The 22,837-nt window shown below is 54.5% G+C and overlaps 2 protein-coding genes across 2 annotated transcripts; both read right to left on the reverse strand.

Annotated features, from left to right (window-relative positions):
* Positions 1 to 7,233: 7,233 nt before the first annotated feature.
* Positions 7,234 to 14,106, reverse strand: Slc25a10 (solute carrier family 25 (mitochondrial carrier; dicarboxylate transporter), member 10). The gene is made up of 11 exons (XM_005407261.2): positions 14,014 to 14,106; positions 11,772 to 11,891; positions 11,225 to 11,339; positions 11,096 to 11,144; positions 10,884 to 10,925; positions 10,095 to 10,138; positions 9,936 to 10,006; positions 9,600 to 9,692; positions 9,233 to 9,310; positions 8,299 to 8,355; positions 7,234 to 8,208 (listed from the first exon to the last, which is right to left on the reverse strand). Exons 1-11 carry the CDS (start codon positions 14,104 to 14,106, stop codon positions 8,107 to 8,109), a joined length of 864 nt encoding a protein of 287 aa, XP_005407318.1. The 3' UTR covers positions 7,234 to 8,106.
* A 3,768-nt stretch (positions 14,107 to 17,874) lies between these two features.
* On the reverse strand, positions 17,875 to 21,845 carry Mrpl12 (mitochondrial ribosomal protein L12). The gene is made up of 5 exons (XM_005407262.2): positions 21,601 to 21,845; positions 20,937 to 21,123; positions 20,702 to 20,785; positions 18,393 to 18,530; positions 17,875 to 18,268 (listed from the first exon to the last, which is right to left on the reverse strand). The coding sequence occupies exons 1-5, from the start codon at positions 21,777 to 21,779 to the stop codon at positions 18,152 to 18,154; spliced, it is 705 nt and encodes a 234-aa protein (XP_005407319.1). The 5' UTR covers positions 21,780 to 21,845; the 3' UTR covers positions 17,875 to 18,151.
* Between the last annotated feature and the right edge of the window lie 992 nt (positions 21,846 to 22,837).

Consider the following 22,837-nt stretch of genomic DNA (forward strand, 5'->3'; position numbering starts at 1 on the left):
TTTTTTTTTTTTTTGTGAGACAAGGTCCCACTATGTCCGATGGTGATCCTCTTGCTTTGGCCTCCTGAGTGCTAGGATCACAGGCATGCACCACCAAGTCTGGCTATAGACCTTTTTAAAATCTTTTATCATTTTAGGCTGGACACGGTGGTGCATGCCTGTAATCCCAGTACTTGGGAGGCTGTATTAGGAAGATCACTGAGAGTTCAAGGCCAGTTTGGGCTACAAAGTGAATTCAAGGGCAGCCTGAACTGCATAGTGAAACTTTGTCTCAAAAAGACAAAAAAAACCCCAACTTTATGAATTCAAGGGCGTCCTGAACTGCACAGTGAAACTTTATCTCAAAAAGACAAAAAAACCCCAACTTTATTTTATTTTATTTGGTTTTGGTTTTTTTCTGGTACTGGGAATCAAACTCATGACCTCGCGCTTGCCAGGCAGGTGCTGTGCCGCTGAGCTAAATCCCCAGTGCCTCAACTTTATCTTTTTGGGTTTTTTTTTTTGTCCTTTTTTGAGACAAGGTCTCGCTATGCAGTTCAGGCTGGCTTTGAGCTCACTTTGCAACCCAGGCTGATCTCAAACCTGCAACAATCCTCCCAAGTGCTGGGATTATAGGTATGTACCACCATGCCCAGTATGAACTTTATCTTTTTGGAAGGGCATTAACATATTGTTTTGTTTCAGCTTTTTTCTGTCTGACTTGACTTGGGCTTGGAGTTTGGAGTTTGGTCTGCTGTTTTGTGTGTGTGTGTGTGTGTGTGTGTGTGTGTGTTTTGGAGTGTATGCCATGGCCACTGTGATCTTACAGATCTTTAAAATTTTTTTTTTTATTTTTAAATTGCATTGTTTAAGCAGGAGGATTGCTACGAGTTTGAGGCCAGCCTGGGTTACAAAGTAAGTTCAAGGCCAGCCTGAACTGCATAGCAAAACCCTGTCTCAAAACAACAACAACAACAAAAAAAAACTGCATTGCTTACTGACAAACAATAGTATTTTCTCTAATCTCACAGGCTGGGGACACAGGAGTGGGGGCCACTGGAGAAGCCACTGATGATATAGGAAACTGAAGTGAGCTGGTTTAGGCAGCTGCTTTCTGAGCGTGCAGGCAGTCCTGCCGGACAGTTCCTGAAGTTCAAGATTGTATAATAATATAATAATAATATAATTATATAATAAGTTCCTGTATAATAATCATTATACAGAGATCAACAGCAGATAAACAGCTGGGTGTGATGGAAATCACTTGTAATCTCAGCACTCTGGTGGCTGAGGCAGGAAGAATTCGAGGCCAGCCTGGGATACATAGTGAGTTTAAGACCAGCCTGAAATACATAGCCAGACCCTGTCTGTGTTCTGGACTCGCAACCAGAAACGAACCAAATGGTACCAGCCGACAAACACCGAGACGCATGGACCGCCAGTTGGAATTTAGGACGAGCCTTTATTCCTGGCCAGGGACTGACTGAGAGCCTCCACGCAGGGAAGGATCAGACCAGTGCCCATCCAGGGATGAGAGTAGCTTTTATACCCTAAAACTGCATCCTGTTTGGCAAACACATGTCACATCTGTAACGAAGAGGGGACTTTTTTTTTTTTATTGCCGGGCAGTACATTCCAAGAATCCGGGAGGGGTAGAGCATTTATGGAAAGAACAATACATTTTGGGAGTCCAGGAAGGGCAGGGCGTTTACAACCAGTTTACAACCATACATTCCAGAAATGGTAAACATGAAGAACTAACCTCAGGGCAGGGGTGGGAACTGGGAATTAAACTAGAACCTTTGATGTCTGTGGTGGGGCTTTTACATTCTGTCTCAAAAAAATAAACCAAACCAAACCAAACCAAACCAAAAAAATGCTACAGAGTTACACCAGTGAGTATAAAGTTGGAAAGGGTGTCAGAGTATAGGGAGAGAGCCCCATAATGGCGTTATCTCTTGAGGGAGAGACGTAGGAGGAACTGGGGCCTGTGAAGCCGCTCTGAGCAGAACTTAAATTGACCAATTGGCTTTCCACGTTTACTTGTGAGTCACTGGTCCCTACTGAGCCCTGTAATGGTGGGTGAAGCCAGGAGGCCTCAAAGGACAAGACAAGGTCACAGCTGAGGACTTTAGGCTCCAACCCCAATTAACTAAAAGGAGACTGTAGCTGCAGGCATCTCACTCCTGCAGTGAAGGCCTTCCTGGAGATAACAGTTCTCCTAAATTAACATAAAGTATTATTTAGAGAAGTCCTAGGGGCTGGAAATTTAGCTCAGCGGCACAGCGCCTGCCTGGCAAGCGCAAGGTCGTGAGTTTGATTCCCCGTACCGGAGAAAAACCAAAAAAAAAAAAAAAAAAAAAAAAAGAAAAACAACAAGAGAGAAGTCATCAAAGGGATTCCCATGCTCAGATTTTTAATTTTTTATTTTTTTGGTACAGGGAATCAAACTCATGACCTCAGGTTTACCAGGCAAGTGCTTATGCCACTGAGCTATATCCCAGGCCCTCTGCCCAGATTTCTATTTCTTTTTTTACCGGGAATTGAACTCAGGACCTTGCACTTGCCAGGCAGGTGCTTATGCTACTGAGCTATATCCCCGGGGCTGCCTAGATTTCTGCATTTTCTTTCGTATTCCCCTCTTTTGTTTAAAAACCTAATAAATATGGGCCACCTGGAGAAGTTCTTAGTCTAAAACCTCATAAGGTCCATTTCTTTTTTCTTTCTTTCTTTTTTTTTTTGGTCTTTTTGAGACAGGGTCTCGCTGTGCAGTTCAGGCTGGCCCTGAGCCCACTTTGTAGCCCAGGCTGGTCTCGAACTTGCAATGATCCTCCTGCCTCAGCCTCTTGAGTGCTGGGATTACAGGTGTGAGCCACCACACCCGGTTTACAGAGGGTTTTTAAGGTGATGGAACAGGGGTGAGTCTTTGGGGACCAGAGGGCTGAACTGGCATGCCCATGGTGCAGTGGGTGAGGAAGAGGATGTGGACAGAAGAGGAACAACAGAGACAGCGTCCTGTGTCTCATCCCCTGTCTGTTAGTATCCTCACCGTGTCAGTGGCTACCAATAGGACACAGGCATCCCGCATATCCTATGAGGCCAGGCCAATGGCCAGTTCCCCATGCTGGGAAGAACCCACACCTAGCACCAGGATTTCCAGACAATGTGGAGCAAGAGCCTTGAGAGGAGACGGGAGACTTCTGACTCAGCACAGCTGTGTGTGGTGCAGAAGGAGGTCGAGTGAGTGCAATCTTGGGATGAGTCAGCTCCCAAAGGCCTCTCAGGCTTTGACACCAGCTTTTTTTTTGGAATCGGGAATCGAACTCAGGACCTTGTGCTTGCCAGGCAGGTGCTTATGCCACTAAGCTATATGCCCGGCCCTAGGCTCTGATACCAGAGGGCAGGTAGATTTAAGATCTGGAGACCAGTTGAAGCAGAAGGATTTATTAGCAGAGTAAGTACAACAGTTTGTGGAGCAGGGGAGCTGAGAGGCAGGGGAGTGGTTTTTAAGCCTAGGGCAGGAGACAGAGCCTGAGCCTGGACTGGAATGAGGAAGTCTGCTAGCTTTAAACATAGACTAGAGGTGAAGCTGCTGGGAGAGGGGCTTTAATCCAACAAGTGCTACTATGCCGGGTTTCATAGCGTTTTTTTTGTTGTTGTTTTTGTCTGTGTAACCTGGCTGGCCTTGAGCTCATAAAGATCCTTCTGCCTCAGCCTCCTGAGAGCTGGCATTGTAAACCTGTGCTCCCACTGCAGTGGCAAGCAGAAACACCAGAACGACACCCAGGATTTGGAGGCAGATTTATTTAATTAATGTCTTTTTGAGACAGGGTCTTGCTATGCAGTTCAGGCTGGGCTTGAGCTCACTTTATAGCCCAGGCTGGTCTTGAACTTGCAAGGATCCTCCTGCCTCAGCTTCCTGAGTGCTGGGATTACAGGCACACACCATCATGCTTGGCTTGGGGCAGATTTACTTATGTTGATGGGCACTGATTGACATCATTCCCAGAATAGCAGGTCCCGATAGCTGGTGGTTTGGGGCTTATATGGGATAAGGCAGTAGGAAGTATAGGGGCAGAATGGCCTGTCAATTGGGGATTGGTTTATACAATGTGCGTCACAGTGACCAGCCATTTCTAAGACACAGGTGCAACTGGAACTGGAACAGAAACTATTACTTGAGCAACTAAGAAACTGCTGTGCAAAAAAAAAAAAAAAAAAAAAAGAAAAACTAAAGTATACTGGCTGGGGGGCCACTTTGTGTTATACCACAATGGGGAAAACATCCCTATTTCTCAAGCAGTTGTATTTTTTTTTTTCTTTGTCTTTTTGAGACAGGGTCTCGCTATGCAGTTCAGGCCGGCCTTGAGCTCACTTTGTAGCCCAGGCTGGTCTCGAACTCGAAACGATCCTCCTGCCTCAGCCTCCCGAGTGCTGGGATTACAGGCGTGCGCCACCACGCCCAGCCAAGCAGTTGTATTTTACCATAGAGGAGCATACAGCATATTCTGACTCAAAGCATGAAGTCATCACGATGAGTAATGCTATTTTTGTATAGTGCAATCAGTAATGGACTAGAAAATGTAGCCTCCTCCTTGGCTCCTTGCATGGTTTCTGTGCCCACTGAGCCCAGGAGCCTCTGGATTCTGTCCCAACAACAAAGAGCTGCAGGTAGTCCTTGGAGAGGTGCAGAGGCCTGGGGCCATTTTAATTCTGACAAAGTGAAGCCAGGTGAAGTGGCCCATGCCTGTAATCCCTGTACTTGGGAGGCTGAGACAGAAGGATGGCTCTAAGTTTGAGACCAGTTTGGGTTACATAGTGAGTTCAAGGCCAGCCTGTTTTTATTTTTTGTTTTTCTTCTGGTACCAAAAATTGAACTCACGACCTTGCGCTTGCCAGGCAGGCGCTTTGCCACTGAGCTAAATCCCCAGCCCCTTCAAGGCCAGTCTGAACTGCACAGTAAAACCCTACTCAAAAAGCCAAAAAAATCAAAGAATCCTTTGCCAAATCTGAGGATTTACTGTTGTTTTCCTGTAAGACTTCAGAGGTGCGTACCCTCATACAAAATGGTCTCGGTAAATACAGAGGTCTAAAAGAAAACTCTGACCCGCAATCTGCATGGATCAGTCCAGGACAGATCACACCCGGGGGCAGTCAGCCCCCAAACGGACCATACACACTGGGTGAGTAACTGCCAGCTTTCCTTTCTGTCTCCAACCCAACCACTGAAAGCCATGGGAAGCCCGGCCCCCACCAACCTCGACTCCCTTGGGTGATGGTTCGTCTGAGCCTCCCTCCTCTACCCTGACACCTTCCATTTCACTGCCCACCCTGGAACCCCTTCAGAATGCAAAAGGCAGTGGCCATGGTGCCCTTGCAGTGGTAGTCCTGAATTGACAGTGGTGGGTCTCATGTTTTTGCCTGTCCACACCAGGGTCAGTACTGGCCCCTGTGTGCAGCCTGGTGGTCATCCTGGGCTGTGAGGTAAGGGTCCAGCCTCAACCTTGTTCCTGGGGATGGCCAGCTGTCCTGGCATCATTTGAAGACTATTCTTTCTTCACCGGGTTTCCTTGGCAGTCATGCTGAAATTTCCTGACAGAAAATGATTACTCTGTGAATTTTTTTTTTTTTTTTGGTCTTTTTGAGACAGGGTTTCCCTATGCAGTTTAGGCTGAACTTGAGCTCACTTTGTAGCCCAGGCTGGCCTCAAACTCCCAACGATCCTCCTGCCTCAGCCTCCCAAGTGCTGAGATTACAGGCATGCACCACCACGCCCGGCTTACTCTGTGAATTTTCAAGAGTTGTAAACTTATTAAGACCTGAGGGTGACAAAAGAAAATGCTGGCCGAGCTGGGAGCCGTGCCAGGGCCCAGCCACCACCCCCTGGGGTGATTGCCCTCTGACCGGCCAGCCCTACCTCCTCCTCGGCCACTCAGTGAGGCTGGAAGGGGAACCTGGCTCGAGGTCTCCCCTGTGGCCCGGAAGCCTGGGGTTCCTCCCGACCCACCCTGGGCCAAGCCACCTTACAAAACTGGACTGGGTGCTCTCTGCCTCCAGGGTTTGGGGACCTGAGGAAGGGAGGTGGGTGGAGAAAGTGCCCTGGCATGTGTGATTCCTCCTGTGCTCCCTACAGGAGCTGTTTCTGGAATGCAGAGCCCACGCTGCTTTTGGAATGAGGCTGTGGTGGCGGGAAGCAGCTCTCCCGCAAGCTCATAGCCCGAGTTGGGCTTCTGACCTGTTCACCCTCCATCCATCCCAGCCCTGGCTGTCTTGCCAACTCCTGCTGCCTGCCCACCCCTGCAAGTTCATGAGACCCTGTGGCCATCCTGAACCAGGGCAGCTTGGGTTAGTTGCCAAGTGGACCTGGGCTGGATTGACCGGAAATGCAGGGGTGGAGGGGCAGCCCTTGCTGGACTTGGATCATAAGACCAACTCTTACACAGTTGAGCACCAAGTGGGTACTTGATGAGGTGAGAGATAACACCATAATATTTCTTACCTGTAAATAATAACTACTGCAGTTATAATTTTGGCTTAAGGTATATATATGTATATATTTCTTAATTTTTTGGTGGTGCTGGGGATGGAACCCGGGCCTTAGCCATGCTGGGCAAGTGCTCTACACCGAACCACACCCCTGAAGTGTGTGGAGCCTGGGATTGAACCTAGGGCTTCAGGACTGAGCTACCCACCCCCAAGGCCTTGAGAGGGGCTCTTGCTAAGTTGTCTAGGCTAGGCTTGAATTCTCCACCCTGCTGCTTCAGTCTCCCAGACTGCTGGGTTACAGGCATGCAGCACTTCAACCAGTGCATAAAGTATTCATATATAAGTAACAGAAGGTTGAGATTTGCTTCCAAACTCCCAGGGTGGGGTGAGAAGTACTCTATGGTTCCAGGGTCTCCCGGGCCAGGCAACGCTGGGTAGATGTTGGCCAGCTGCACCACAGCTCCACAGCTGGCAACTGATTCAAATGCACCTCCTGCAGCTGGGTGAGGGGGTCCAGAGACCAGCCTGCCCCGGGGACACACAGAGCTTGCCGGGAGGGGTTGCACGATGGACCTAGTCCTCTCTATACCTTGCCCCGACTCCTTCTCTGCCCTCTGCACTGAGGAAGCCACCTGCCATTCCTTTGTCCACAGGCTGTATAAGGTATGACCACAGCTCCTTCCCTAGTCCTCTCTGGGGGTGTGGGGGTCCCCACTGTCTGTGCACCACGAGGCAACCAGTGGTATGGAGGAACAGACTTGGAGCAGGTCACCTGGGTCACTGCTTTATTGGACCCATGCAGAGCTGCAGGCCAACACCTGTGGGGCTGATGCAGAGCACAGTGCCCAAGTCCACATGGTAGCCAAGCCTGTTTAGGGGAAAGAGGCTGTTTTGGTGGCAGTTTTTGGCTGCTCGGGGCTCTTGTGGGGTGACCACCGGCCGTGCTGGAAGGAGAATTCTGGAGGACACACCACAGCCCACTGCTACTTGTGGCCCTATTTCCCTAGGGAGCCTTGCAGAGGATGCTGTGGGCATCTGAGGGCCTTGGGCACCAGCTGAGTGGACAGCAACAAGCTGTGGGCACTGAGGTTTTGTCCGGCACAGCAAATCATTAAAGCATCTGGGGCTGTACCTGCAGACGGGTGTGTGGGGACGCTAAGTCCTGGCACTGGCTGGTGATCTGTTATCACCAGGAACAGGCTGGGGAAGGGGCTACCAGTGAGGGTGCTAAAGCTGTGGTCCCTCTCGTGAGAGTAAAGTGCGCATGCTCACGAGTGTGGCAAGTGGGCAGCTGTAGGGTCCACACCCCACCCTGCTGTCCAGGCCCTCCCCTCAGGGCAGGCTGCAGGAAGATGGTGCTTCTGTCTGCAGCAAACCTTGGCCAGAGCACAACACAGGTCATCTGGCCACTCCCTTCTTCACAGTGAATACAGGGCAGAGGGAATGGAGGTGGGGAGGGTGGGGAGCCACCCTGAGGGCCGCTCTTGCCCTCTTCCTGAGTGAACGGGCAGTGGGGAGGGGCAAGGCCGGGCAGACGCCCAGCAGGAAGCACAGGAGTGGGCAGGAGCTGGGGAAGGGCCCAGGCCAGGAAGGAGGGGAGGCTGCACCCTCCCACCGATCTTGAGCCTGGTACTGGTGGCCTCAGGTGGGCACCCTGATGCCAAAGTGTTTCCGCAGCTGCTCCAGGAACACAAAGGTGAGCACGGTATGTGGGATCAGACGAATGCCAGCAGGAAAGAGGCCCTGGGGAAAGAACCAGAGAGGGAGATGTGAAGGGCCGAGGAGGGCACAGTCTGCCACCCCTGACCCCAGCCGCTGGCTGCCCGACCATACCTTGTAAAAGGCCAGTGGTCCCAGCTTAGCTGTCTCCACAGCACAGTGAAAAACCCCCTGAAGGAGACAAAATGAAGAGATGCAGGAAACGGCTTCTCACTCAGGGGGACAGGTAGACCCCCCTCCTCTGGTACCGACTGGGTACGGTGGCCCTGAGGGGCCCTGGGGGCGCTGGGTGTGAGCAGGAACCCTGAGGACATTAACAGGGGACCCCAGAGCTGAGGGCTAGCCCACCAGTAGATAGCCAACTAGGCCCTTGATGGTGCACCCACAGGGCCGGGAGGCTGAGAACATAACTGTGACAGCCAGTGATAAGGGAGGGTCAGGGAGAAGAGTAAGGAATGGTCAGTCGCAGGCACTGGGGGCACATGCGTGGTAACTGGGGGGAGCCCAAGGCCACGTAGTGCAGGGGCTGCATTCCTCTGTCCAGGTGATTTTCACTGAGCACCTCTGTCAATATGCAAGGGAAATCAGGTTTGTTTATTTAATTTTTTTTTTTTTTTTCCCCCGGTACCGGGAATCGAACTCACGACCTTGAGCTTGCCAAGCAGGCACTGTGCCGCTGAGCTAAATCCCCAGCCTCTATATTTGTTTTTTTGACACAGGCCCTCATTATGTAGTTCAGGCTGGCTTTGAACTCACTATGTAGTCCAAGCTAGCCTCCAACTCATGTTGATCTTCCTGCTTCAGCCTTCCAAGTTCTAGGATTACAGCCATGTGCTACCATACCAGGCAGGAAATGGGGCTTAAAGCAAGGGATGGGCCTGGGAAAGGCACAACCCTCCCCAGCCAAGAGCTCTCCAGAGGAACACAACTGGAAGGGAAGAGTGTAATGGGGGACAGCTCAACGCTTGTGTCTCCACAGATCCATGGGGACTGCCCTTGTCCCCAGGATAACCACGCAAGGGCTCCAGGTGAGGACTCGACAGCTTACCTGGTATTCGCCCTTGGAGTTCATCAAGCGGGTCTTCATCACATCCAGGGGCTGGCACAGGAACGTGGCACAGCCGCCCTGAGGAGGGGCCTTGTCACAGAGCACTGCAGCCCCTTCCCAGCACCCCCACCCCAGCAGGCCAGCCCAAACAGCCAGGGCTCACAGCCCCACCCCTACTCCTCAGAGGTGTCCTGAGTGCGCAGGCCTGGGCCTTGGGGAGAAGGGATACCAGGAAGTGGTATAGCCTGAGTGGACACAGTGTCCTCTGTGGCCCCCAAGGGGTGTTACCAGACTTCTGCCAGCCTCCTACTTCCTCATACCCGCACCTCACCCCAGGTGCCCTTGGCCCCCAAGGCCAAGCACTCACTGCAATGAAGCTGGCGACAAAGTGTGTGAAGATGTTGTCAGACAGGTACCCAGTGGTGAGGACCAGCTGCTTGGCCTGATCGTAACATGACAACTGCAGGTAGACAGGAATAGCTCAGGGAAGCAGGCAGAGGCTCACAATGATACCATCCAGCATCTGCCTTCTATCACTGCCATACCTGCATTTGGGCAAGTCCAGAGGCCCAGACAAGGGGCAGGACTTGGTCAAGGTCAGACCCATGCTGTGGCCTTGACCCACTTGTGCCTACCCAAGGGACAGCAGGTGGCTCCCACACGCACCTTACCCTTGGAGTTCTGCCCTGTGCAGAAGCCCTACCTGGCCCACAGTGACAAGGGCCCCGCGGCTGGATGCCATGGTTGCACCAGAGAATAACCTCCTCAGGCCCTCTGCAAGAAGAAAGGGGAAGTCGGACCCCCAGCCCAGCCCCTTTGCCGGGAAAGGAGGGCTCTCACACAAAGTGCCTATTCCTCTCACCTTCACGGGCCACGCGGTACAGGCCATCCAGGGCATGGGCATAGCTGCCAGAGACACAGAATGGGCCACGTGAGGCTCACCCTGTCCACCAGTCCCCAGGGCTCCACCCCCATCACAGGCCATGTGCTTCTGCAGAAGCAACACAGGGACAGTGGCCTCCAGGGCCCACAGACCCCTCCCTGGTCACACACTTGGGTTTGTGGCCCCCCCCAGGGGGCTGCCAGCTCAGGCTGGTCCTCTCTGCAGGCAAAACCTAGGCCACCCTATCCTCATAGAGCCCCAGGCTTGGCGAGGTGCTGCCCTCCAGGAAGGAAAGTCTGAGGGAGCCACAGGAAGAAACCAGAAACTGCCTGCCCCAGGGAGAAGGTGAGCTGGCTTAGGAATAGTCAACAAGAACACCACCATAGCAGGGTGTGGCTGCCGTCACTGCCCTGCTGGCACCCTGGCACTGGGCAGGGTGTTCCTCAGTCTTGGTGTGGGCATGTTGGCCTCATGTGTCCCACTCAGTCTCTGAGGCTCCCTCAACACACACTCAAACCCACATCAATACAGGCCCAGGACTGTCCCTAGGTTCCAACAGTTTCCAGTCCTCAACCTGTCCTGGGAGACTCCAGGGAGACACCCTAATGACCCTAGGGTAGCCACTCATAGCATTAGTTCCTGAAAATCACCAGCCTCCCCACCCCTATTCCTCCAGTGGCAACCTGGTCTGTTGGTGTCCTGGTCACATCAAAGTAGAGCCACTTGGGGGTCCCTCTTGCCCAACCCCCAGCCCAGCCTGCTGCTCACTTGCGCCGCTGATTCATAGGCAGCTTCATGTCATTCTGCATCCTGAAACAGAAGGGTGTCTGCTGGACACATGCTATTCACAGACCCGAGGGGAGTGGGGAGGCTCACCAAGTCGGCCTGTTTGAAGACAGACATGCTGCAGGCCCATCACCCCCTGCTCTGTCTGCAGCTGAGAAAGCCTCTGGCCTTGGGGGTTAGGGGTACACACAAACCTGACATTAACCAAGTCTGCAGGGGTCCCCACGAAGCCTCCAGTTAAACCTGTGGTGACAAAAGTGCCAGGCCCAAATGACTCCCGATGCCCAGCGCCTGACCCACCCTCCCTCCTGCCCAGAGCTTACCGCTGATGCCTCCTATCAGCACCTTGCTGTAGAAGGGGACAGGCCCAGGGCTGCCCTTGGTCAAGCGGTCCCGCACAGTCTCATAGATAGCGAACCGTGTCAGGGAATAGGTCATCTGGGGAGAAGGGACCTGACTCAGGGACTGGCATGCCCCACCCAGGCTCACAGTACCATCACTAATCAATCACCTGTGCAACAGGGGCACATGGAGGGGCTGCCCAAGGCCATGTGGCCAGCAAGCAGCTGAGCCAACTCCCAAACCCCAGGCTGCCTGGTTCCCTTTCTCCCACCTCTCCCAGCCTCAGTTTCTCCATCTGTAAGTGGAGGTTTAGAGCTGGCACTGTGGAAGCTGCCCCACACTTAGCCTGGGGTTCTCAGCTCTACAGGAAGGAAAAGGAAGAAGAAGCTTAACTCTTTGGGGCACCCACTGTAGGCTAGGGGCTGCCATCCCGAGCATGGGCTCTTGGAAGGCCCATTTTAAGGGAGGAAAAGGGAAGATCTCTGATGGAAGGGAGGTCCAGGGGAGAGGCCAGGGCTGGCGGCGCACCTGTCTGCACAGCGAGGCGCTCAGGCCATTGTAGAGAGCCAGGATACCGTCAGTGCGCACCACCCGCAGTGCCATGCCGGTCATGCGCAGCTTCACTTCCTGCTGTGTCTGCAGATGCACCTGTGGCACAGGGAAGGTTGCTTTTGTAGAGCTGGCCCCTGCCTCCCAGGCCCAGGTCAGCAGAGAGCAGTAGGTGCAGATGCTGCCTGGAGCCCCCATGTTTCTCTGCTGCGGCTTCCTCAGAACCCGCCGAATTGAGGTCCCACAACCACTATGGACTCAGGGCCACCTACAGATGGGGACACCGATATGGGGTGGTGGACAGGCTCCTCAGGGCCCCTGACTGGGGACTCTGTGTACAGCCTGGGATCTGTTCCCACTCTGGTTTTACAACAGTGATAATCCCTGCTCACTGCCCCACCCCCAACCTTCTTCCCTGGCAACCCATGGCTCTGTGCAGAAGAGGGGACAGGGAACAGCAGAGATCGCCGGCAGGCAGCCAGACTCAGGATCCCAGATCCAGCCCCCGCCCCCCCCGCAACAGTCCCAAGGAAGCTGTCCCCAGTTGAATGAGGTCCCCTACATGCAGTCCCCCTCAAGCTGCCCAGGGGAGACACGGCCTGTGACAGTAGAGATGGGCAGGGACAGAGAAGGCCATCTTCCCATTGTGTGAGCTGGGCAGGACAGAAATGTGGGGCCCCAGGCCAGAGTGGCCACATGGGCAGCAGCTCCTGTTCATGTGAGGAGTAACCATGAGGACTAAGTCAGGACATGAGGCCACTAGATCAAGGAGCTTCAAAACAAGTTTTTAATGGGTCATCTTCTGAGGCCCTGGTGAGTAGCCCTTACAGAAAATCCCTGGCCAGTCTTCGCTGAGGCTGGGCACTGCCACTGTCTACCCAACAGGGTGGACACCCTGGGTGGCCACCTTCCCTGACCGCTGCTCAAGCAGTGTTCCGCAAGACAATATGGGGGAGCAGTGACACCAAAAGGGGTCTCAGATTACAGGGTGTGGATACCCTGAGGGCCCGGCGGAGGCTCCAGGGTCCATGCTCAACTCAGAGACAACAGCTGGCAATGAGGCCAGAAGAGTTTATTAAAACAGCCTGGAGGGGACGGCTGCCCTTTCCCCAGATCCAGCCACACCATCCTGTTCACTGACTCCAGTTCTCTGGTGGCAGAGCCTCCTGGCTCCTCAGCTGCACCTGAGCAGGCCTCTCCCTGGAGAGGCAGGGTCCCGTCCCCCACCTGTACTTGGTGGCCAGTGTTTTTACTAATTAGAAAAGCCACCCCTTTAAAAACTAGAGATCCCAGGACAAAGGGTAGGTACCTCCCCAAAGCTGGCTCAACAGCTCAGGCCACATGTGCTAATCCTAGGCGGCTCTGGGTGGGGGTAAGGAAAGGGGTGTCTAGACCAGCGGAGCCCTGCCCACAGGCCACCCCATGCATGACCACAGGGCGCACCCCCCTAGCAGACTGGGTAAAGCCTAGGTCCTTTCTTCTTTGTTCTCTGTGGTGAGGCAGGGTCAGAAAACAATGTCCCTTGGCCCTTGGCTGGCCTTGGGAACAAGGAGAGCTCTGTTTTATTTTGTCCCATACATACTTTTCTCAAAGAAATGAAGTTTAAAATGCACCTATGCTTTCATGGGGCCATAGCATCTCACCAAGGCTGGGCTGCTGCCCACACCCCTCCTGACGTCCAGTTCCTGCTCCAGAGTTGGGGGGCGGGGTGTGTGTGTGTGGAGGCCAGGCCTTCATTTCCTCCCTGCTCCATAGCCTGTCCTGGGCATCCACCAGCATGCAGGAGGTCCCCAGGAACCAACAGCTGTGCAACCCCACAGACACGCCACCACTTATTAACCACGCAGAGAGGGCCGTGGACTATGGGAGGAGGGAGGAATGGCTCACAGGCCAAGTTCAGACAGTATTAGAGCGCAGAGCTGGGGCCGCATCTGCCAAGAGCCGGGAGCGGGACTGCCCACGCGGCTTGGCCGACACCTGCGGAGGTCACCTGCAGAACGAACCCGACTTCCCCCAACCCCGGGCCTCCCGGCGGGCGCCACAAGAGGCGCCGCAGGCGCAAGGCCCTCGCGACACAGCAGGACGACCTCGGTCCGGGCGGGCGTGGGCGTCACCGGCGCCTCCACCCCGCGGCCGCGGTAATCACCGGGTGCGCATCCGGGCGCGGCGCAGCAGCGTCCCGCCGGCGCCAGGCCCAGTCCTGGTCCTGGCCCGGCCTCACCTTGAGCAGGTCCAGTGGGTGCGTGCAGCAGGCGGCCCCGCAGGAGGCCAGCCCCCCGAAGTACCAGCGTGACACGCGCGCCTCGGCTGCCATGGCCCCAGGAACAGACGCTGACTCGCTTCACCCCCTGCCCGAAGTAGGCTCCGGCCCGACTAGACCCGACTGGACTCAGACCCCAGTCGCCGGCTGCACCACCGGGCTCCCGGTTCAAAGTGCCACCGTGCGCCCGCGCCCCGCACAACCAATGCGCCCGCGCGGCCAGGGGGCGGGCCGGCGAGTCCACGCCCCCGACGGAGGGGCCGAAGAGACCACGCCCCCGAAGCTCAGCGCCGCGGGACCACGCCCCCGAGGGAGACAGGCCCGGTGTCTTAAAACAGCGTGGTGGGTTAGGGAGCTGGCCCCTGGCCCCTACCCCCAGAGCCGACCGAAGAGCCACCTCCACCCCCCAGATCCTGGCCTAGGACGCTCCTCCGGAGGTCACTGTAGGTCACCCACTCCCAGAAAGTCAGGCCTTTGCCAGCACCCTAGTCCCAGCTGCAGCAGGAAATTGTAGGCGACGCTGGCTCAGGGGTCATGCGTGTTATGCCAGCGGGGAACACATGCTGCAGTAGTAGACCTCCATCCCCAGCCCCCTGTTGGGCCCAGCTGTGGAGCGACGAAGCCTTCGTGGCTAGTTTGCCGATTAAATAAAAGCTAGGGGCAAAAGGCAGCTGGTTAAGCCTAGTTGCAACACGCACACACCCTGCGATGCCTGGCCAGCTGCAGCTTAGCTCTGCAGGTAGTGGAGCAGCCACCCCGGGGAGGCCAGGGGGTGGGCTCAGGCCTCTAGGAAGCACTAGAGTATGCCCAGCCCCAGGGGAACCTGACTCCAACTCTGCTCTCACTTCCTAGCTAGCAGCAAGGAAGCCAGGTGTGCTCCTGGTCCTGGCTGCACCTGCTGGGCAGCGATCTTTGTCTTACAGTTCTGGCTTGGGGGAAGGGCAGGGGAAAACAACTGCTGAGCACCTAGTAGGCCCACCTTGCCTCTGAGTACTCAGCAACTCCAGCTGTATAGGAGGCAGAAGACTTGGACATTCACTGTGTGTTTGCCTAATAGCACTTGGAGAGATGCAACTCTTATCTTCCAGAGCCCCACGTGGCTCTGGTCCTGAGGTGTTAACCAGAGGCTGGGCTGTGGGGTTGGTGCCTGAGCCCAGAGCCCCTGGGCTGTGGTCTTGTCTGGTGTCTCGGTGGAGTCATCCATGCAGATAGCTTCACCTGGAGACTGAGGAAGGTGTGAGGTAGACAGAGCCAGACACAGGAGAGCACACAGCGGTGAGAGAAACATGCCGAAGGAATTCTGGTGAGATTAGACTTCAGAGACCCGAGCAGACAGACCCAAGAGCCAGGATGCAGAACTGGCCAGAAGAGGAAACGCGGTACCTTCATGAAAATGTCTGAGCTGGGAAGAGGCATGGCCTCCTCAGCAAGGTCCACCCAGGCTTCCCCCTGACCTAGTCAGGGTACTTGGCTGTGCCTGTGGCTGTTTGTGATGTATTTGGTGTAAAACCAAAAGGTCCACCAAATCCAAGATTACAATATCATGACCCTGGAGGTGACAACTGGGTATGGTGACATGTTCCTATGATCCCAGCATGTAGGAGGCTGAGACAGGAGGACTGCCACAAGTTTGAGGCCAGCCTGAGCTACACACTGAGTTCAATGCCAGCCTCAACTACACAGCACAATATCCAAACCACAGGTCATTTAAAAAAAAAAAAAAAAAAAAGGCCAGCCTGAGCTACACACTGAGTTCAATGCCAGCCTCAACTACACAGCACAATATCCAAACCACAGGTCATTTAAAAAAAAAAAAAAAAGTAGAGGGGAGGTGACAGAAACCCTGGGGTAAAGTGGGACCACAATGTCCCCCAGTCAGTGTGACATCCCAGGGTGGAGTCGTCGAGGAACCTGCTGCTGGCAGGAAGACCCCATCCAAGGGGTCTGCAGCTCACAGAACAAGGACCAGAACGGGTGGGGATGGACAGGCCAGGGAGTGAGGAGCAAGAGCTGAGGTATAGTAGAGACCCAGTGGGAGAACAGGAAGCTTTCTACTAGCTGAGCCACACCCCCCAACCCACAACAAGGATCTGTGTAGCACCCCCAGACACCCAACTTGGTGTCAAGAGCGCCCACCGCCACCAACGAAACTGTAGGTGAGTGGTAGCTGCTGACTGCAGCTCCTACTGGCAAGGTGGAGTGAAGACAACCCCTTGACCCGAAAAGTCAGTCACCCCCACACCCAGAAGCTCCCTCACAAGTCCAGGAGGGCATGGAAAGCCCTTTTCTGGGCAGGAGGCCAATGTCCCACGATTACATGCTGGCCCTAACTGTCAAAGACCAAGGGGCTTGAGGCCAGGTTGGGCGGTCCTGATGGTAGGACGGGCCTGGCTGCGGCTGTGCCTGAGCTCCAGGTTCACTGATTTTTCTGCGATCTTCAGGGCGCCCTTCTGCTGAGGCAGAGGTGCTGCAATGTGCTGCTGGAGAATCATTAACTCAGAGAGCTGCATGGCCAGCAGGTTGGGGGTGCCAGCGGTCCTCAGGAAGGGCCCATGTAGGTGGGATGGCTTTGGCTGCCCTGGAATCTGCCAAATCCCCCAGGGAGTCCCGCCCAGTGGGCAGCACCCTGGAGACACAGCACCCCCTTGCGGCCTTTCAGAAGGAATGGGACAGTTCTTCAAACTGGAAAACTAAGGGCAGTTGCTGTGGCCCCCAGGACATGTCATGTTCCCCAAAGGGGGCGCTCAAGCACACTGCAGCCTCCACCTGGCCCACAGGGCCCTGAAAAGAGTCTGGGGGATGGGGCTCTGACGAAGACAGGGGGCTGGGGATATAGTTGGGCTGGGGACACAGCTCAGGCACAAGTGCTTGCCTGGCAACTGCAAGGTCCTGAGTTCGATTCTCTGTGCCAAACAAAAAAAAAAAAAAAAAAGGGAAGACAAGGCACCACCCCTGCCAGGCTGTGCGGGGGAAGCTCCACCAGAGGGGTCCTCAGAGCAAGGCCAGCTGAATGAAGGCATAGAGGGTCTTCACTCTGAGAGTGCCCATGTGGGGTTGACTCCACTCCAAGCCACTACTGGGCCCACATCCATGAGCCCCTGCTGCCACAATGCTCCGGGACCCTCTTGCAGCAGGTATTCTGGGGTCAGTGGCATAACTCCCAGCTGCCACAGCTGGGCTACACTGCTGACTAGTCCAGTGGTTCTGTCAGTGTCACACTGCATGTTACTTTAACAAAGCCAGTAGCCTGCTGGGCGTGGTGGCGCACGCTTGTAATCCCAGTATTAGAGAGGCTGAGGCAGGAGGATTGCTGTGAGTTTGAGGCCAGCCTGGGCTAGAAATAAGAGTTCAGGGCTAGCCTGCACTGCATAGTAAGACCTCATCTCAAAAAGCTAAATAAATGAATAAGTAAATAAATGGCAGTGCCCCCAGTAGGGGAAGAAAATGCCAATAGCCAGGTGTGGTGGCACATTCCAGTAATTCCAGTACCCTGGGAGACTGAAGCAGGAGGACTACAAGTTCAAGCCCACTCCAAGAAACTTAGTGAAACCCTATCTCAAAAAAAAAAAAAAAAAGTGCTGCTATCTAAACACAGAGAAATCTCCCATCCAAACTGCAGGTCCCCCACTTGGCTGCCTCATGCTAGATCATGCTGTGTCTTGAGGGCTACCACCAGTTGTGGGGTCCCAGAACAGGGCCTTGCACACAGGGAGCTGAAGAATATCTGCAGACCCTCAGGTGGCCTGATGGAGGAGTGGCAAGTGGTAAGACCAAGCCTGGGAAGGCCTAGGCCACACCACCACATGACAATGGACTCGCATACACCAGTCTCAACAGTGTATTTTCCTCAGCAGTGACGAGAGGAGCGGCACTGATTGGCGAGCTCTGGAGGGGCCTGAAGCTGTGGCTGCCCTCTCTCCCCATCAGAGCAGGGCCATCCTGCCCCTCCCAGACAGACTTGGCCACTAGCGCCAGTCACCCCAGCCCTCCAACTCCCTGTTTGGGAGCCTGGTGCTGGGAGTGGAGTGGGCCGATGTGGGTGGGCAGGGCCTCACCCAGGTCCCACGGACTCCAGTCCATAAGTCCTCAAATCAGGGGGCTACTCTAGAACCACAGTGCCGCCCACTGCTTCCAGGGCCGCCTTGATCTTCTCAGCCTCGGCTTTGGCGACGTTGGCTTTGATTTCCTGGGGTAGGGACTCCACCAGCTTCTTTGCCTGCCAGAGAAAGCAAAATCAAAAGGGGGCTCCTGGCTGCCACAACTGAGCTCCCACTGCAAATGCCCAGTACCTGAAAACTGTCAGCACATGCTGTGGGGAGGAGCCCAGGCACAGTGCTCACCTGGACGAGGTTGATGCCCTGGATGTAGTTCTTGATCTCCTTGATCAACTTCACTTTGTCCACAGGGTTTGCCTCTGTCAGGCGCACAGTAAAATGTGTCTGTTCTTTCTGTTTGGGCAGGTCCTCTTCCTCTGCCGCCTTGGGAGCAGGAAAGGGGAACAAGGAGAAAGAACAGCTGAAGCCAACACAATCACTGCTGGGCTGCCCTGCTGTGACGTGCAGCAAGGCCAGGTTCTGTCCCTGGCCCCTGCCCAGCGAAGCCCAGGCTGCCGAGGAGGGTTCCTGGGGTCAGTCCTGGGACCCATCACTGCATGTCTCCCATAAGCACTAGTCAGGGCTCAGACCTGGCTCCTTTGTCTTTTCATCTGCTCAGACCCTTCTTCCGTCAACTCTACTTCTCTCAGCCCCTAAAAACTTATGAGACAGAGGACAGCAATACAAAAGTGCTCTGTAGCTGAAAAAGTTATGGGAAAGCAGTGCTATTCAGTCCTCAGAAAAGTACAAGTGCATGCATGTCACTGATAAACACCCCATCTCTCCTTTTTCTGAGACAGGGGTCCCACTAAGTTGGCAGGTTGGTCAAGAGATCTTTTTGCCTCAGCTTCTCCAGTGCTGGGATTACAGGTATGCACCACTGTGCCCTGCTTCTGATAACCCAGCAAGTGCCAACAAATGACTGCACACAGGGGCTGGGGATTTAGCTTAGCGGCAAAAGCGCCTGCCTGGCAAGTGCAAGGTCGTGAGTTCGGTTCCCGGTACCAGAGAAAAACCAAAAAAAAAAAAAAAAAAAAATGACTGCATATTGAGATCCAGTGCCACCACGAGTAGGTCTGTGTATGTCCCCCAGCCTGGTAGTTTGGACATGGTGCCTGTTTTTTTTTTTTTTTTTTTTTCCTGGTATGTAACCCAGGCTGGTCTTGAACTCATAATTCCCCTGCCTCAGCTTTCCGAGTGGTTGGTATTACAGGTGTGCCCAACCTCCTGCTAGTTATTGGTGGCACCCCATTCATTCACTTTAGACAATGGATCACACAGTGATTCCTACTCTGGTTCCAAGTGTCCAGCTTGAACCTAATTAGCCTTGGTATATGCATGTGTGTGTTTTGAGGTGCTAGGAATGAAACCCAGGGCCTGGATCACTCTAGGCAGGGACCCCCCACTGAGTTACACCCTAGGTTAGTGATGGCAAACCTTTTAGAGCTTTCAACAATAATAAACATGTACTGTGACATGTATGCCATAGGTCTGTCACCACTCCCCTAGTTTATCATCCTTTAAAACAACCTTCTAGCTGGGCATGGTGGCACAAGCCTGTAATTTCAGTATCCAGGAGGCTGAGGCAGGATGATCGCGGTGAGTCTGACGCCAGCCTGGGCTACATTGTGAGTTCAAGGTCATCCTGAACTACACATGAACACCCTGTCCCCCCCCACCCCCCACCCCCGCCTCACAAAAAAAACCAAAACAAAGAAACACCCAGGGGCTGGGGATTTAGCTCAGCAGCACAGGCTTGCCTGGTAAGTGCAAGGTCGTGAGTTCGATTCCTAGTTCCGGAAGAAAAACAAAACAAAACAAAAAAACAACAAAAAAAGAAACACCCAAACCAAAACAAACAACCACCTCCCTTTTTCAGAAGGCAGTGTGAAGATGTTTCCTAGATCCTAGAAACATTACCCATCCCCAGTGCAGAGTATTCCACAGGACTCTGGATTCCTCTGTAGGAAAAGGGGCACGGGAACAGGGACCCAGACAACAGACTTGCCCCTAAACCGAAAACCAAACAACCTGCACCTTCAAGTTGGCTGGGTTTCTTTTAGACCCGTAAACCAGCTCCCAGCCAGCCAGCAGATGCAGCAGCCCACTGCCTCCCCTTCCTGCTTCTGGCCCCATCTAAAGAGAAAGACATGCGGTGGCCTGAGAGCATCTGTGGCTGCCAGCTTCTCGGCTAGGACACCTTACTTCAAGTTCTTCCATGCCACCTCCTTACTGAGGCTTTCCTTGAAACTGTAATCCTCTCTTCAACTTAAAACTTATTTCCTACTTTTCCCATTGTACTTATAACATTCTGTTGGATGCAACTTCCATCCATCTTCAGCTTACTGTCTGCTTCCCTCCACTAGAAACATGTTTTGCATATACCCGGCAAGGAGGAGGTCACTGGGCTGCAGGGAGCCCATAGTGGGAACATGCAGACGTGCAGATGTAGGACTCAGGAAAGGGACAAGAGAAATGGGCCACATCACTGAGTCCAGAGTTGAAGTGGGCACACAGAAACACCCCTTTCTGCCCAGGACCCCCACCGGGGTTACCTCGGGGGCTGCTGCAGCAGGAACGGCACCAGGCATCATGCTACCCATTGACATGAGGCCAACATCCTGGATCTTCAACGTTTTCTGTGGGGAAAGAGAAGTCTCAGTATATGGCTGTCAGACCTCAAATGTACTCATAGAGGGACAAGCCTGGCTCTGTCCTCACACCTGGAAAGTCACGGAAGCGCCCGTGCCTCATGCCCGTCCCTCGTCCGTGCCAGCCTCTCCTCATTACCTTCAGGAGTTCATTGAGGTCTGAGATCTCCAGGAGGGTAAGGCTGGCGATGTCCTGGACCAGCTGTTGGATCTTGGGGGGGTATTCCTTGGGGGCATTATCCAGGGGTGCGCTCGCAAGTGCCTCACCCCTTCGATGGCTGCTGCTCCTCAGCTGCCGCGCAGCACAGACACCTGGCACCTGCTGCCTGGTTCCCCAGAAATAGTTGTCAGCCGTGCAAGACAGAAGTGCGCGCAGGTCCTAGGAGGTCCAAGCGCTCCCGTCTACTACTACCTGGGTGAGAAACTACCTCATCCCTGGAGCTCAGCCAAGGCTTCCAAACGACTTTAAATTCTTCAAAGACCCTCAGGAGCCCAAGAAATTACGTGCAGTAATTCTATACGAAACGGCAGGCAGAGTGAACTCATTAAACCAGTGTGGATTACGAAGTCACACGACTTCCCAAACTGGGGCCCCTCGGTCGCGCTACTGCCTGCACGGATGGGACTCTGGGGCAAGGAACCTGGGGCTTGGTGGGACCCAAGTCCCCAAGGTCGCCAGGGCCGAGCGGCCTTACCCGCGTCTCGCGGGCCGGGCCCAGGAGGGTGGCCGTGCGCCCGCCAGTCCTCCGCTCCGACCTATCCCAGCCCGCTGGCCCATTCTGGCGCCCAGGACCCTGCGGTACCTGACGAGGCAAAGTGCAGCGCCCCGGAGCCCGAGATGCGGGCCCCACAGGCGGCAAGCAGCCGCCGGTAGCATCTCTCCGCGGGAGGGAAGGTCACACGCGGCTCCGGGCCGAAGGGACGCTCTAGCCGCAAGCAGGCGTTCTAGGCGGGCTACTCTAGCCGCGAAGCCTCCAGGCATTCGAGCTGGGGAGGGCCGCTCTATCCGCCAAGGCAGCGGAGCATTCGAGTAGGGAATGGTCGCTCTACCCGCCACCTGCACTTTTTTTCAAATCCCAGAGATTACCCAGAAAGCGGCGCGCCACCCAGGCGGATACGCAGACGGGGTTAGCATTTGCTGGGAGGTGTTTTCGCCGCCCAGTGACCCAGCCGGCTCTCCGTTTCCGGGGTTGAGCTTGTGCTCCGCCAGGCCAAAGTACTCAGCGCCCTAGGTTCAGCCAACAGCTCACGATTTCTAGAAGTCCCTGGCGCGAAGAGGTGAGACTAGACCCTCCCAAGTTCCGGATTGCCGGGCGCGGTGGCTAACCCCAGCTACTCCTCTGGTAGTTGACTCAGGAAGATCCCAAATTATAGCCCAGCCTGTGTCGATTTAGCGAGAGCCAATCTCGAACCATAAAGGGTTGCGGTGGATCGCAGATGCGCTGAGTCAGATCGCATTCTAGACACCCAGAGCTCTGCAGCCCACCGGATTAGTGGGCAGTAGGCTGGGCAGTGCGGGGCCGCCCCAATTATCCACAGGGGCTTGCTCGAAAAGACTGGCTTAGCTGGGGGGAGATCTGGAGAGCTCCGAGAGTGGACAAAACTGCCGGCTATGTCTCGAATGGCGCCACCGAAATTTAGTCCCCATTGTGAGGTACTGAGGTGAAGGTTGAGTGGGTAGGGTCCATTCACGGGATAAAGTCATCCTGAGTGGGCTGCCTGTAAAAAGCCCGTTTCTCTTGGGCACACTCTCGTGCCTTGTGATGCTCTGAACCAGATGGGACCTGGAGTCCCCACCTCTTCAACAGACAAGGGCCCTTGTCCTTGGACCTCCTAATCTCCAGAACTCTTAAATAAATTTTTAGCTGGGCGTGGTGGTGCACACCTGTAATCCCAGCACTCAGGAGGCTGAGGCAGGAGGATCCTTGCAAGGTTTGAGGCCAGCCTGGGCTACAAAGTGAGCTCAAGGTCAGCCTGACCTGCGTAGTGAGACCGTGTCTCAAAAAGACACACACACACACACACACACACACACACAAA

This window comes from Chinchilla lanigera, unplaced genomic scaffold (assembly GCF_000276665.1).
Source record: "Chinchilla lanigera isolate Chin_1 unplaced genomic scaffold, ChiLan1.0 scaffold00105, whole genome shotgun sequence".
Lineage (NCBI taxonomy): Eukaryota > Metazoa > Chordata > Mammalia > Rodentia > Chinchillidae > Chinchilla > Chinchilla lanigera.

What these genes read in the sequence shown, in the direction of transcription:
- Slc25a10 (XM_005407261.2), bottom strand. Translation starts at nt 14,106, where the DNA reads ATGGCAGCCGAGGCGCGCGTGTCACGCTGGTACTTCGGGGGGCTGGCC. An exon ending in GCGCCTCGCTGTGCAGACAG is followed by an intron (nt 11,340 to 11,771) that starts GTGCGCCGCCAG and finishes CCTTCTCCCCAG; the next exon opens with ATGACCTATTCCCTGACACG. An exon ending in GACCACTGGCCTTTTACAAG is followed by an intron (nt 8,209 to 8,298) that starts GTATGGTCGGGC and finishes TTCTTTCCCCAG; the next exon opens with GGCCTCTTTCCTGCTGGCAT.
- Mrpl12 (XM_005407262.2), bottom strand. Translation starts at nt 21,779, where the DNA reads ATGCCTGGAGGCTTCGCGGCTAGAGTAGCCCGCCTAGAACGCCTGCTT. An exon ending in GCTGCACTTTGCCTCGTCAG is followed by an intron (nt 21,124 to 21,600) that starts GTACCGCAGGGT and finishes CTGGGGAACCAG; the next exon opens with GCAGCAGGTGCCAGGTGTCT. An exon ending in AGGGCATCAACCTCGTCCAG is followed by an intron (nt 18,269 to 18,392) that starts GTGAGCACTGTG and finishes TTTCTCTGGCAG; the next exon opens with GCAAAGAAGCTGGTGGAGTC.